Source organism: Ammospiza nelsoni, chromosome 7 (assembly GCF_027579445.1).
Source record: "Ammospiza nelsoni isolate bAmmNel1 chromosome 7, bAmmNel1.pri, whole genome shotgun sequence".
Taxonomy (NCBI): Eukaryota; Metazoa; Chordata; class Aves; order Passeriformes; family Passerellidae; genus Ammospiza; species Ammospiza nelsoni.
Window position 1 is genome coordinate 24,429,518 of NC_080639.1, and position 11,296 is coordinate 24,440,813.

An 11,296-nucleotide genomic window follows, 5' to 3' on the forward strand; every position below is an offset into this window, starting at 1 on the left:
GATGTTATCACCTGCAGCTCATGTTCTCCAGGCAGCTCTCCTCCCTGGGGAATCTGGCATCCCTTTATGATCTTAAGTCTTCACCATGAGATGAAGTCTATGCACTCTAGAAGGAGAGTTGATTGCAGCAAGTCTTCACTTTTCTCCATTTGTCTCTCTTTAACTGATAATCCTCTAAATGTCATATCCTGTGTCAAATGGAAACTGATGACAGTTTTTCCTGAGCAGTTCTGGTCTGTTGGAATGCAAGGTGGGTTTTTGATCAAAGTTATATAAATAGATCTTTCACTCCCAAAGCTCAGGGAGGTTCCTATCCCTTTTTCTTTTGAAGTTTGAAAGCAAAGCTTTTGTCTTTCTCCTACTTTCACTTCGTCTGGCAAGCTGTGGTTCTCAGGAGGCTGAATACTCATGTAGTGCTTTGAAAAGATCCCATGTGGGACCCTGCTAACCTTGTATTTCTAGTTCTTTTTCACTCTGCATTTTGTTTATAGATCTGAACTGAAATGGGGTTTTTTAAAGAAGTTTTCATTCTCTTCTCTTTTTAAAGTGGCTGATACAGTATCTCCTGCAGGTGCCTATCTTTGCAAATATTTTCTCTGTCTTTTACACATCTATTTGAAAAATAGCCATGCTTCAGGCTTAATTACTGTGAATTGCAGAAACTTGGCTCCTGTTGGCCCATGCAGATACATTTTTGGGTGACTGCTTTGCAGCCTCTACCCCAAAGCAGACAGCTCAGGGGTAATTTGGAGCGATCCTGCAGAAAACAGAGCATCATCAGTGCATCTTCAGCCTGATTGTGGTTTTCTCAAAATGCAGGAGCCTATGTGAATGCAAAATCTTTCTGTGAAATAGCTCTGTAATCTCTCCACTTTGCCTGGAGTGGCTGGTGGCTGCTTTGCCAACAGGATACTGTTGATTATCACTTGGTCACTAAAAGTTCAGCTGGAATCTTCTTGCTTTTGGACTTGCTTCTAGCTTTTGGGCTGCTAGACACATTCTTGGAACACTCTAGAGTACATGCAGATGATCCTTTCCAAGACGAGGCCATTACTTACCTAAATCCTGTCTTTCCAAAGTATTTGGCTGTGATGGATGCACACTCTCCTATGTACAGTCCAGACACTTTCATTCATGGAGAATTTCCACCATACACTTGCACATAGAAGCACTGATGCTGGCATAGCAGAGAGAGAAGTCTTTTCGATAAAAGAAGAGAACCTTTCAGAGAAAATCTGGAACAGCTTCTCCATCTCCTTGATTTTTGTCTTAGGACACGCTATCCTGGTATTACCAATTAAAGTTTGTAACTGTGTGGCCTTCCATTTGCAAAGTACTTCAGAGTCCTTGTGCAGATGTTAGTGATGGGACCAAGGCTCTGTGAAGAAGTGACTGCCTTTCTCTCCACTGTAGCTGACCTTCAGTGGTGTGACAGTGGAGCACGACCAGCGCTACGTCCATTTTGCATCCACCAAGCACGTCTTTGCACCCGTCGCTGTGGGACGCTCCCACCCCCCCACACAGGTGAGCATCCTGGAGCCAAAGCCAGCAGAAGTGTAGGGAAGGAGCTACACTGCTGTGTCCCAAGGACAGGCAGTGTCAGAGGCAACTCTCAGAAAATGGAATGGCCTCTGTAGTGAAGTGTCACAGGAGAACTCTGAGGATAGCTCTAGGCAGGGTTTGGAAATAGCTGCTGGGAAAGTACTTCTCACCATCTGCAGTTTGACAAGATTTGGTGTTCACTCTGTAATCAGAATGCTTATGAGGTGTGTTGGGCTGTTCACTTATTCTCTTGCATTGTATCTGAGTGAAAACTTGCCTAGCTGCTCCAAGTGCTCTGGAAATAAACCCTAATTAGTTTTTTAGGAAATTAATTTTACTTCCTTAAACGCTTATTCAGCAAAAAGGCAGCTTTGATTATGTTCTGCCTAATTTACTTGGGAAATGAACAAGTCTGAATTGAATTAAGAGCACTTTAATAGAAGTTTTTTTGCATTTTATGTAATCCACTTTACAATGATTCCTTCAGCTAATCTGTATGAATTTTCCCCTAGTGTGAATTGACAGGACACCATTTGGAAAGGCACTTTGCTTATCAATGTACATGTGTGGTGATGAACCTTCAGCACAGCTGCCTATCAGAGCCTTGGTGTTAAATCTTGACACTATAAGGTCTTCTCATTCTTAGGAGATAAGCTGATTAATTAAGTATTAATGCTTATCAACGCCCCCTGGGGAAGCATTAACTAGTTTAACTTGTACCTGGTATAAAAAGCACTGCTCTTTCTGACTTCACTTCAGATTTATAAACTCTACAATGGTGGCTCCATGCCCGTGACATTTGAGGTTCAGCTGGACAACCTTATGAAGACACGGGAGGAGAATTTTCAGCATCCTGTGTTTGCCTGCCTAACTCCTAGAGGAGAAATCCCCCCTGGTGAATCAGGGCACATTGGGTGGATCTTCTCACCACTGGAAGCTAAAACATACACGGTAAGAGCCTCCTCATGACTGAAAGAAACAGATTCTGCTGTTGACCTAAAATTCTTTAGGTTTCTTACAGGTGGTTGTAATGTAATGCTACAGCTGAATTGAGTTCTATGCCTCCAAGTCGCAGAGTCGTGAGAGCAAATGAGTGGCTGGTCTGGAAATGGAGCAGATAAATTGGTCTCGTACATTTTTTCTTCCCAAGAAGAGATATCTTCCACAACCAGAGTCATCCCAGTATTTATTTTTCAAGTAGCAAACTGGGGATATCAGTAGTATCTGTTCAGATTTATGGTTCATTGTTGGCCTCCAAAAATTCCCACCGAAGAGACTGAAGTCAGTGTCTTCTATCACTGCAGTGTATACTGCTGCAAACTTCTGAAAACAGCCTTCCCAAAGACCTCTGTCCTGGGCTGCAACAGGCAGGCAAGGCCAGAGCTCTTGCACTGCTTGTTGCTTCAGTCTGTGGTGAATGCATGGATAAATAAATAAATTTAACTTTAAAACTCCAACCTTTGCTCCAAGACTCTGTCCATCTCACACTGTAACTGGCTAATTGACTACTTAACCAGCTTTCCTGGGCTAGCAGGAAAGGCCAAGGCCAAGGCCTGAAAGAGCGAAAGAGACTGGATTTGTCTTTATCCATGCATGGGGTGTATTTAGACCAGTCCATTTGCAAGTATGCTAGCTTATTGCACATCTCTCCCAAATATGACTTTGGACTTAAAACTTTTATCTTGTCCGAGGCAGGTTGATGTTGTCATCCAGATCCTGGAGGGTGACTCGACCCAGATTACTTTCCAGGGAGTAGGCTACAATCCAAATGATGTAGAAGAGGCTGCCACATCCAGAAATTTTTTTTCTTCTGCAGTCATTCCAGGTTCTGCCAGGCTAACTGTGCCTGGGCAGGTAAGTCCAAGTGTGGGATATGAGCAATATGATCAGTCCAGAAATGTGTGAGAGACTGAAATATACAAGTGGCCCCATCTTGCAGTAGTCTGTGTTGCAGGAGAGTTCATTTGCCATGAGACAGAACAAGACATTTCCCTTCCAGCAGGTGATCTAGAGCTTAACTCATGGATGCTGAAAGGTGTCTTCTTTCCAGCTTGTCACTTCCATAGCCATTAGAACAAAAAAGGGTTTGTGTTTATTCATGTAATTTTTTCTTAGAAGTTACCTCCCATCACAGCTGCCTTTCTTCTGTGCAGCTACAACACCTTTTTCTTTCCTAAATCATTCTCAAAAAGACCATTATACTCCTGCCGTGCTCTGTCAGGGCTTGGCTGCCACCATTTCCCAGCCAAACTCAGGTGATTCATAGCCTGAATGCTGACTGCAGGATGGACACCTATTCAGGCACATACAGAGGAATGCACTGGTCTGACCTGCTGCTGGCTCAGCAGGAGCTTGGCTGGCCTGGCTGGAGCTGGCCTGCCAGCCTGGACAATCTGTTAAACTCACCCACAGATCCAAGCACAGTGAATGAGCATTACACAGCAGCAGCAGCAGAGGCTTTCTCCTGGCAGGTAAAGGATTCAACCTGTGTGACATTAGCATGCCTTCCTTGGAGCCAGCCACAGCTCCCCCTGCTTTTCTGCTTCCAGCAGGGCAATTACATTCCTGAGAAGTGCAAAGAAAAGATGATTGAAAACTGCCTCAGTCTGACAATGAAGATGACATTCTGCAAGGCTCTGTTGTCTGAAATGAAGTTTCTTTCTCTAATGATAACTGTACTTAATTAGAGATTGCATTGTGCCTGGAGAACAGGACAAACTAGTAGCTTACTAGTGGCAAGGTGTATTAGGGATTGATTTCCTAAAGCTCACAGTCAGATTGATAGGGATTTTGCACAAGCACACACCTCATGTTTCTCAGCTGAAGTAGGAAAAGGCCTGGATTGCAAGTGCTGCACAGAGAATTGGGATGTTACTGGTCCTCTGTGCTCCTGAGATCCTTTCCTGTCCAGCACCAGTGTTATGTCTTATTCATTGCTCACTCAATCCCACTGCAATCCAGCTGGCCTTCTGATGTAATGCCACTGTAACCAGAGCAAAATTGAGAGAATTGTTACACTCTCTCAAGTTCCTAAAGATACCTGATTATTGTATCTGTGAATTATCTGTGAATTGCTGGACTTAGAGATAAGTATGACTTAGAGATGACTGTATGATTAGGTCCCATCTTCCTTCCCTGCTGTTCCTTCTGATTTCTCCTTGCTTCCTGCAGGCAGCCACCTTGTCCCATAGTAGGATTTGCCTTGGAAATATCCCAGACTGCACCAAAGCTGGTCGTCTTGTCTTTCTCAACAATATCTCGAAGAGCAAGGCAGTGGTGTTTAACTGGCAGATAAATGCTAAAGAAATGGTGAGTCCTCTTTGATCTACAGCCTTCCTGCCCATCTTACTGTGCCATGAAAGGACCTTACAGCTCCATTTTCAACAAGGCACTCAGTTCTAGAGAATTGGCTTTCTACTAGGTGATGAAAGGAAAAGTGAAGGCAATGTTTAGGACAGATGGAACAACAGGAATTCAGAAGGGAAATCCAAAGACTTTGGTGAGGTTATATGAAGCTGGAACTACAAAATGTGATAACAAACCTCAGGACTCTGCCAGCAAAAGCCATGTTTGTTGTTAGAATGTATCAACTGCATCTCTCTCATGCCACATAGCTCTGAGGAGAGGTGTGTTCCTTGCAAAGAGAAAGCACACAGGAAGGTCCCAGGACACTGAAATAGCCCCTCTGGGTTCTTTTTTTATTTAATTTTTTTCTCCTCCTCCTGCCCTTCACCCAGGTGTTGGAGATTGCTCCAAAGTCAGGAGTTGTGCAGCCTGGAGAGAGTATCCCTTGCTTCATCACACTGCAACCTACAAGGAATCCCTACTTCTGCAGAATAAATCTGGCGTGTGAGGTGAGACCCAAGAGGTACCTGTGTATTACCATGGCCTGGGCATGTTATTGTGGTTCCCAAATGGCTGACCCCAGCAGTCAGCTGCCTGCTGCTTCCAGCTGAAACAATCCTTCTCACACACTTCTCACTCCTGAAGACACCTAGCTTCATCCTTCCTGATGATTTAAGCATCTTTCTGTCTGTGTGGCTCACTAGATGAAGTGTAATTGTGCAATGTATGGATTTGTGAGGGGAGCCCAGCTGCTAGAAGTGATGGTTTGAATGGGAATGGCTTTCAGTGGATGCCAAAGACTTGATATCTGTAAAAAACAAGTCTTGCTGCTTTAATATTATTGGGGGCACAGACCAACAGTAATGTCCTCCTCAACACTTCCCAGGTTTTTTTTTGCAGGAGAATATATCTTCTCTGTCTCAGACTTAAAATACCACTGTTTTTTCCTCTTCCTGCCACTGGAATACATGGAAAGCAAGTGGGTTTCTTCCTGGGACCTCCTGAAGGGGAGAAACAGGCATGGGCTTGAGCCACGGACTGTTATTTGCAGCTCTTTTCTAGCCCTGCTCCCTTCAGTTATGGTTTGTTTCCTAGGTGTACATCCAGGAGTCCCTGATTCAGTATGAGAGGGACCTGCACGAGTGGGAAAAGGAGAAGGAACGGCAGGCTGTAGAATTCACCATCACAGAGAAGGACCTTGACACCAAGAAGAAGCTAACATCTCCCTCAGTGGTAAGTGCTCTCAAAACCTTGCACCAGCTTAGCTTGGCTTAAGGAACAGCAGCCAGTGTTGACAAGAAACATTCTTTAGGAAAACCTAGGCAGTTGTTAAGAGGACATGAGACTCTGATTTGTTAAAGACCTCAAAGCTGATCTGTGGTTAGAGGAAAATGAGATCTTGTTTTCTAGCCAAGAATCATCTTACAAACTCTGAAATTTCTAGTGACCATCTGAAGTTTGGAAGTGCATGAGAAGCCTTTGGAAAAACAAAGCCAGTGGCTCTGGAAACCAATGGTTGGATTTTTAACCATGAATAAACACTGGAGAGAAATGTGTGGCTAGCAGTAAGAATGTGGTCTGAGTGAAGAATGGAGGATGAGATCATTGACTCTCAGCTGGCACAAAGTTTAAAAAAGATCATAAGCTTTTGTTCTTCTCTATATCTTCCCCACGTGGTAATTCTTCTTCCCTTTTTTTTATTTAATATTTTATTTTTCAGAGGTTATCAGATTCTGCTGAAACAGAATATCTTTCAAAATCCTCACCTGTGATGAGGAAATACAAGGTAAGTCAAGCCTGTCTCACTCGTGGTAGAATCAAACTGACTGCTTTAGAAAAGAGGCAAATGCTGGATATCACAGTGTGGAGTCTGGACAGAGAGCACAGCAGGATTTGTAGCTTCAAGGCTTTGGGAGACAGACTGTTTGGAGGAGGCAGAAGAATCACACTGTCTGGCTGTGTTCTCTGGCCAGTAACTTTCCAGCTGAGATGAACGGGAACTGAAATTGGCATCAAATGTGCACCCATGACTGGAGAAAGGGGGAAAGGTTTCAAATAAACAGAAAAAATGCACACAGACAGGGCAATTGGTGTCTGTACTGGTTGCATTTTGGGCCCACAATGGAATGTGTGCCACAGCAGAAAGCAGGACCCTGGCAGAACATGGTGCAGACACCTTAAGAACAGCTGTGCTCTGTTCCTCAGGAGAAGCTGCAGACAGGAACTGCCTTGGTTTAAATGCACAGAAAGCTTTGAAGTTCAATTTGCCTGGTTCATCAGTTTCCACTCAAGTGCACAACTGTATGCACTTCCAGAAGACAGCTTTTCCAGCAGTGGTGGGAAGGTGTGAAACAAGGTCCCAGTGAGTGCTCTGCAGAGCTACCTGGGCCCCAAGGAAGAGCCAGCAGTGCCTATAGCCATCAGCAGGATGTGCTGTGGGAATGACAGGGCTCAAAGCTAACCCAAGATGTGGAAAGATTTGGGGGAGCTGAGGGGAGGCTGGGTCTGAGAGGACTGAGGCAACAAGGAGATGCAGCTTGTTATCTCAGGAATGTCACTGCAGTGAGGCTGTAGCAGTGCTTCTGAGACTCCATGAGCACCTTTGCATGCCTTGCACTGTTCTGTGTGAAGGAATCAGCTCAGGGCAACTCTAGCTTAGACTGTTTTCTCTGTGCTGTTTGGTGTGATCAGTGATGCAGGTCAAAGCATTCACTGGATGAACTACAGAAAGATAACAAACATTGTCTTTTAGTCCTCTAGTGTTTTAACCTCTAGTGATAATTTGGAGCCTGCTGTGTCTGTGTAAGGAGAAGTGCAGGCCCCTAGCCTCATTCTGAGAGGCAGCACAGCCATGTCTCAATGATCATTGAAGTCCTGCAATGCCTGAGGACTTCTCCGGATCTCTGTTGTGTTCTTCTGGCCCAGGCATCCTGGCTACTGCTCTAAGGAGCTTCCCCCAATCTGACTGCTGCTAATGCAACCCCAAGTTGGCCCATGTAGTGTGACTGGGGTCAGTTCCTGGTTTCCCTTCAGGTCTGGGGAGGACAGTTTCCCCACGGATTCCATCCATGTACATCGCTTCTCCTGCAGCACTGCCAGTGTGCTTGCAAGAGCTTCCATGGTGATGGATTGGAGAACAACAGCCCCAAGTACCTTAGGGAGACCCTGAAACCCTGTTGACACTTGGGGCTGGCACACTGGTCACTGAGAAGGGAACAGACCTGACTTCCATTATGGCTGCTCCTGCCTGTTATCAGTACTGCGGTGCTAAGATCATTTTGACACCCAGGATCTGGTGGCTCTGCTTGCTGGGCTTTCAGCTCTCATGCCTGTGCTCAAACCTACACCAGCCTACTTGTGGCCAAAGGACCAACGATATACCTGCCATTTCTTTCTCTCCAACAGACATTACCCCCTATTAAAAGCCAGCCTCCACCCAGTCAGCCACCTGGATACACTGAGAGGAGGCTGCCATCGGACAAAGATGCCAGCCAGGTGTGGGTCAAACCAGAGCCTCCCACGCCCTTGTCCTTACACCTTGATGTGTCAGCCAGGTCCTTTGCTATTGAGGACTTTCTCAGCAACTTTGCCTTGGATTTTCCCAGATACTTCTTGTCCCGGTAAGAGATAGAGTTTTTTGGATTGGCTGCTTCATCTGAGCCAGGGCTGCCCCATGCTCTGATATGCACTGAACTTGGTGCTCTGCTCTGCTCCTCTCTGTGCCTCAGTATTAAGAGGTGTCTTGCTTTCCCCAGCATTAGCTGACATGACCTGTTTCTCTCCCCACCTTAACTGTCAGAGCTCAGTGTTCCTCTTTCATGACAGCGTCCCTGCTCCTGTCAGAAATACAACAGCTCCCACCCCTCCCCTGCTTGCCTGCACTGCTTGCCTGACATGCTGCTGCAGTGCTAGCAGGGTGCTGGTCTTTGAGAGTTTGGTTCTGTAGTGCTGCCACTGATGGAACAACTCCTCCTTTCTCAGCCCTTACAGCGCCAAGCCCTCAGACAGCAAATTGGTGGATGGGAGTGGGCACAGAAATAGGACAGACACGGAGTGCGAACGGCTGGCCCTGGCTGCTGCTTCCAAAAAAGAGCTGGAGGTGGTGACTGACATACTCGCAGGTGTCATCAGGTGTGTGCTCCTTCACCCTCACCTGGTCTGGAGCCCCTGTCTTCCAGAGAATGATTGCAGCATGGTCAACTCTCTGTTAACCCTGGAGGAATCTGTGCACTCTTGTTGCCAGAATGGGGGTATCCCCCTGCTAAAAGCTGTCTTGGGGACTGTGAGCTCAGCTCTTGGAGTTACAGCTAAGGCAGGGGCTTCCTCCCCAGCCAGGGGGCCTGAGCCCATCTTTCCAGAGTTCCCAGGAACCAAGGAACTCTGCCTACTGTGATCTTAGAAACAGGCTGCATTGGGGTACACCTATTTGATTTGTGAGCTGTTCAAAGAACCAGCACAGGGGAAACAGAGGTGGTTTCACTGGCTCAAGCCCTCTTGCTGCTTCCCTTAGGCCCAGAAAGCAAGAAGGTACAGACTAAACACTGACATCAGCCAGTGATTTCCTCTGCCTTGTGGTGTCTTGTAATAATCCTCTGGGTCATGCAGATAGTCAATTTGCTGAAACTTATCCTTTATTTTCCTCTTCCTAGAAGCCTCTTGGAGAATGGCCACTTCCAGAAGTCAGTGAGAAAAATTGAAGATGAGCCTATTCCATATTTCACCCAGTTCCACTCTGCAAAATCAGCAGAACTCCAGGACAGTAGACAGGGCTCCACGATCCACTCCAGGGTCTCTGCTTCCACAGATCTTGACCATGAGAAGGATGGAGAGGGGAGAAAAATGAGTCAGGAAGCCTCTCCCAGTGATTTGCCGGAGTCTAGCGAGACTTTTCACCATAAGCAGTTGAGGGTAAAGGAGATAATAAGTAGGTGAGGAGGAGCTCACACGTAAAAGCCAAGAGCTGCACAGTCAAGAGAGCCATGGCAGCACACTGCCTGGCCAGAAATCCATTTCTCCTTCAGCCCTGCAGCATTTCTGCGGGTGTATTATGTGTTGTCTGGGTGGAAATCAATGCTAGCCCACCTAGCCACCCTCTCCCAAATGTGGTTGTGGGGAGAGATGGTTTGTTGTGTCTGGGGTTGAGCTGTGGGCAGTGCCAGGAGGCTGGTAGTGAATGATGTCTACTCTCAGGCACTCTAGGCCATATTAGACATTGGGGTGCAGTATGTGCTTACCTTACCTTTTATTTTCATGGCAGTATTTCACCACCTTTTTTTTGCTGTGGCTGTTCCTTTGTACACTGCTACAAGCTTCAAGCATTATTCACTAATAGCAGCTACAGCACAGCTTGGAGGGAGAAACCAGTAAAACTGTAGTCACCAAGCTTTGTCTAAGGTCAGGGCCTGACACCAGCTGGTGACAGTTCTGGGACAAGGGTCAGCAACCCATTGTTCAAGTCTTTGGTTCATTGGTCTCAGCGTGTAGGAAACAGTGTGTGCTCCACTGCTGTGCCTGATGATTCCTAGCAGGAGTCACAGCAAGCAACCTGCCTTATCTGCTTTCTGATAGCTGTCCTCTGCTGTGCTTCTGTCCTTCTAGGCAGCCAGCTGTTGGGAACCTTGTGGAGCTGCTGCTGGAAAACACACTGCAGAACATAATGATCGAAGCCAGTCGTGGGGAGGTGGTGCTGACAGCCCAGCCCAGGGTCATTGCTTTACCCCCCAGTGCCTCCCAAAGGTAGCAGAGTGTATGTGTGCTCCTTAACATGTCAGGCTGAAGCACAGCCCATTTTCTAGACCATGTGGGTTAGCTGAATCCCTGCCTATCAGTGCCAAGGCTGCCTGTGCAAAACAAAGAATCCACTCCCAAAGTCTTTGCCCCCTCTTGGCTTGTCCTGTGCCGCAGAGCAGAGGTGGTAACAGTACAGCCTGTCTGTGGACCTGAGACCCTCATACAGCTCTGGGGTAGGGCCCTATGTGGGAATGGCTGGCCTGAGGCACTGGAGAGCCTAGCACAAGGATGGTCCTTTGGGAAAAGGGGTCAAGGAGCAGGCAGCACAGCCTTTGACAGCAGAAAGGGAGCAAGGCTGTCATAGTCCAAGGGGGTGTGGGATCTAGTTAGGTTGAGGGAATGGCCACTGGTGGGGAAATTAGATTTGGACCTGAGTGAAAAGCATAAGGGTTTGCCCTAGCTTGGACAGAAGTGCAGAGAGATGGGATTGAAGAGGGTTGTTGGATGTAGATGTCATCTCCAGAGCTGCCATCTCTTTTTCAGAATCACCATCCCTGCATCCCCACCCTCCAGAGTGTAGCTGCTGGGTACTGTGCTGCTTAAGCTCCTCAAGCACATCAGCTCTCTCCATTCTTCATCCCTGTGATGTCCAGAGCAACTCAAACCCTCCCACACCATG

General features: G+C 46.7%; 1 protein-coding gene across 1 annotated transcript in view; it reads left to right on the plus strand.

Moving 5' to 3' along the window:
• The window catches only part of CFAP65 (cilia and flagella associated protein 65), a 31,722-nt gene extending 20,426 nt beyond the window's left edge, over positions 1 to 11,296 (plus strand). Inside the window, exons 22-33 of the mRNA XM_059476186.1 lie at positions 1,414 to 1,524; positions 2,302 to 2,493; positions 3,238 to 3,396; positions 4,714 to 4,851; positions 5,280 to 5,396; positions 5,983 to 6,120; positions 6,608 to 6,673; positions 8,293 to 8,507; positions 8,878 to 9,018; positions 9,537 to 9,815; positions 10,486 to 10,633; positions 11,161 to 11,296. Of these exons, the coding sequence (XP_059332169.1) occupies positions 1,414 to 1,524; positions 2,302 to 2,493; positions 3,238 to 3,396; positions 4,714 to 4,851; positions 5,280 to 5,396; positions 5,983 to 6,120; positions 6,608 to 6,673; positions 8,293 to 8,507; positions 8,878 to 9,018; positions 9,537 to 9,815; positions 10,486 to 10,627 (1,698 nt within the window). The 3' untranslated portion in view covers positions 10,628 to 10,633; positions 11,161 to 11,296. The remainder of the gene's footprint in view (positions 1 to 1,413; positions 1,525 to 2,301; positions 2,494 to 3,237; positions 3,397 to 4,713; positions 4,852 to 5,279; positions 5,397 to 5,982; positions 6,121 to 6,607; positions 6,674 to 8,292; positions 8,508 to 8,877; positions 9,019 to 9,536; positions 9,816 to 10,485; positions 10,634 to 11,160) is intronic.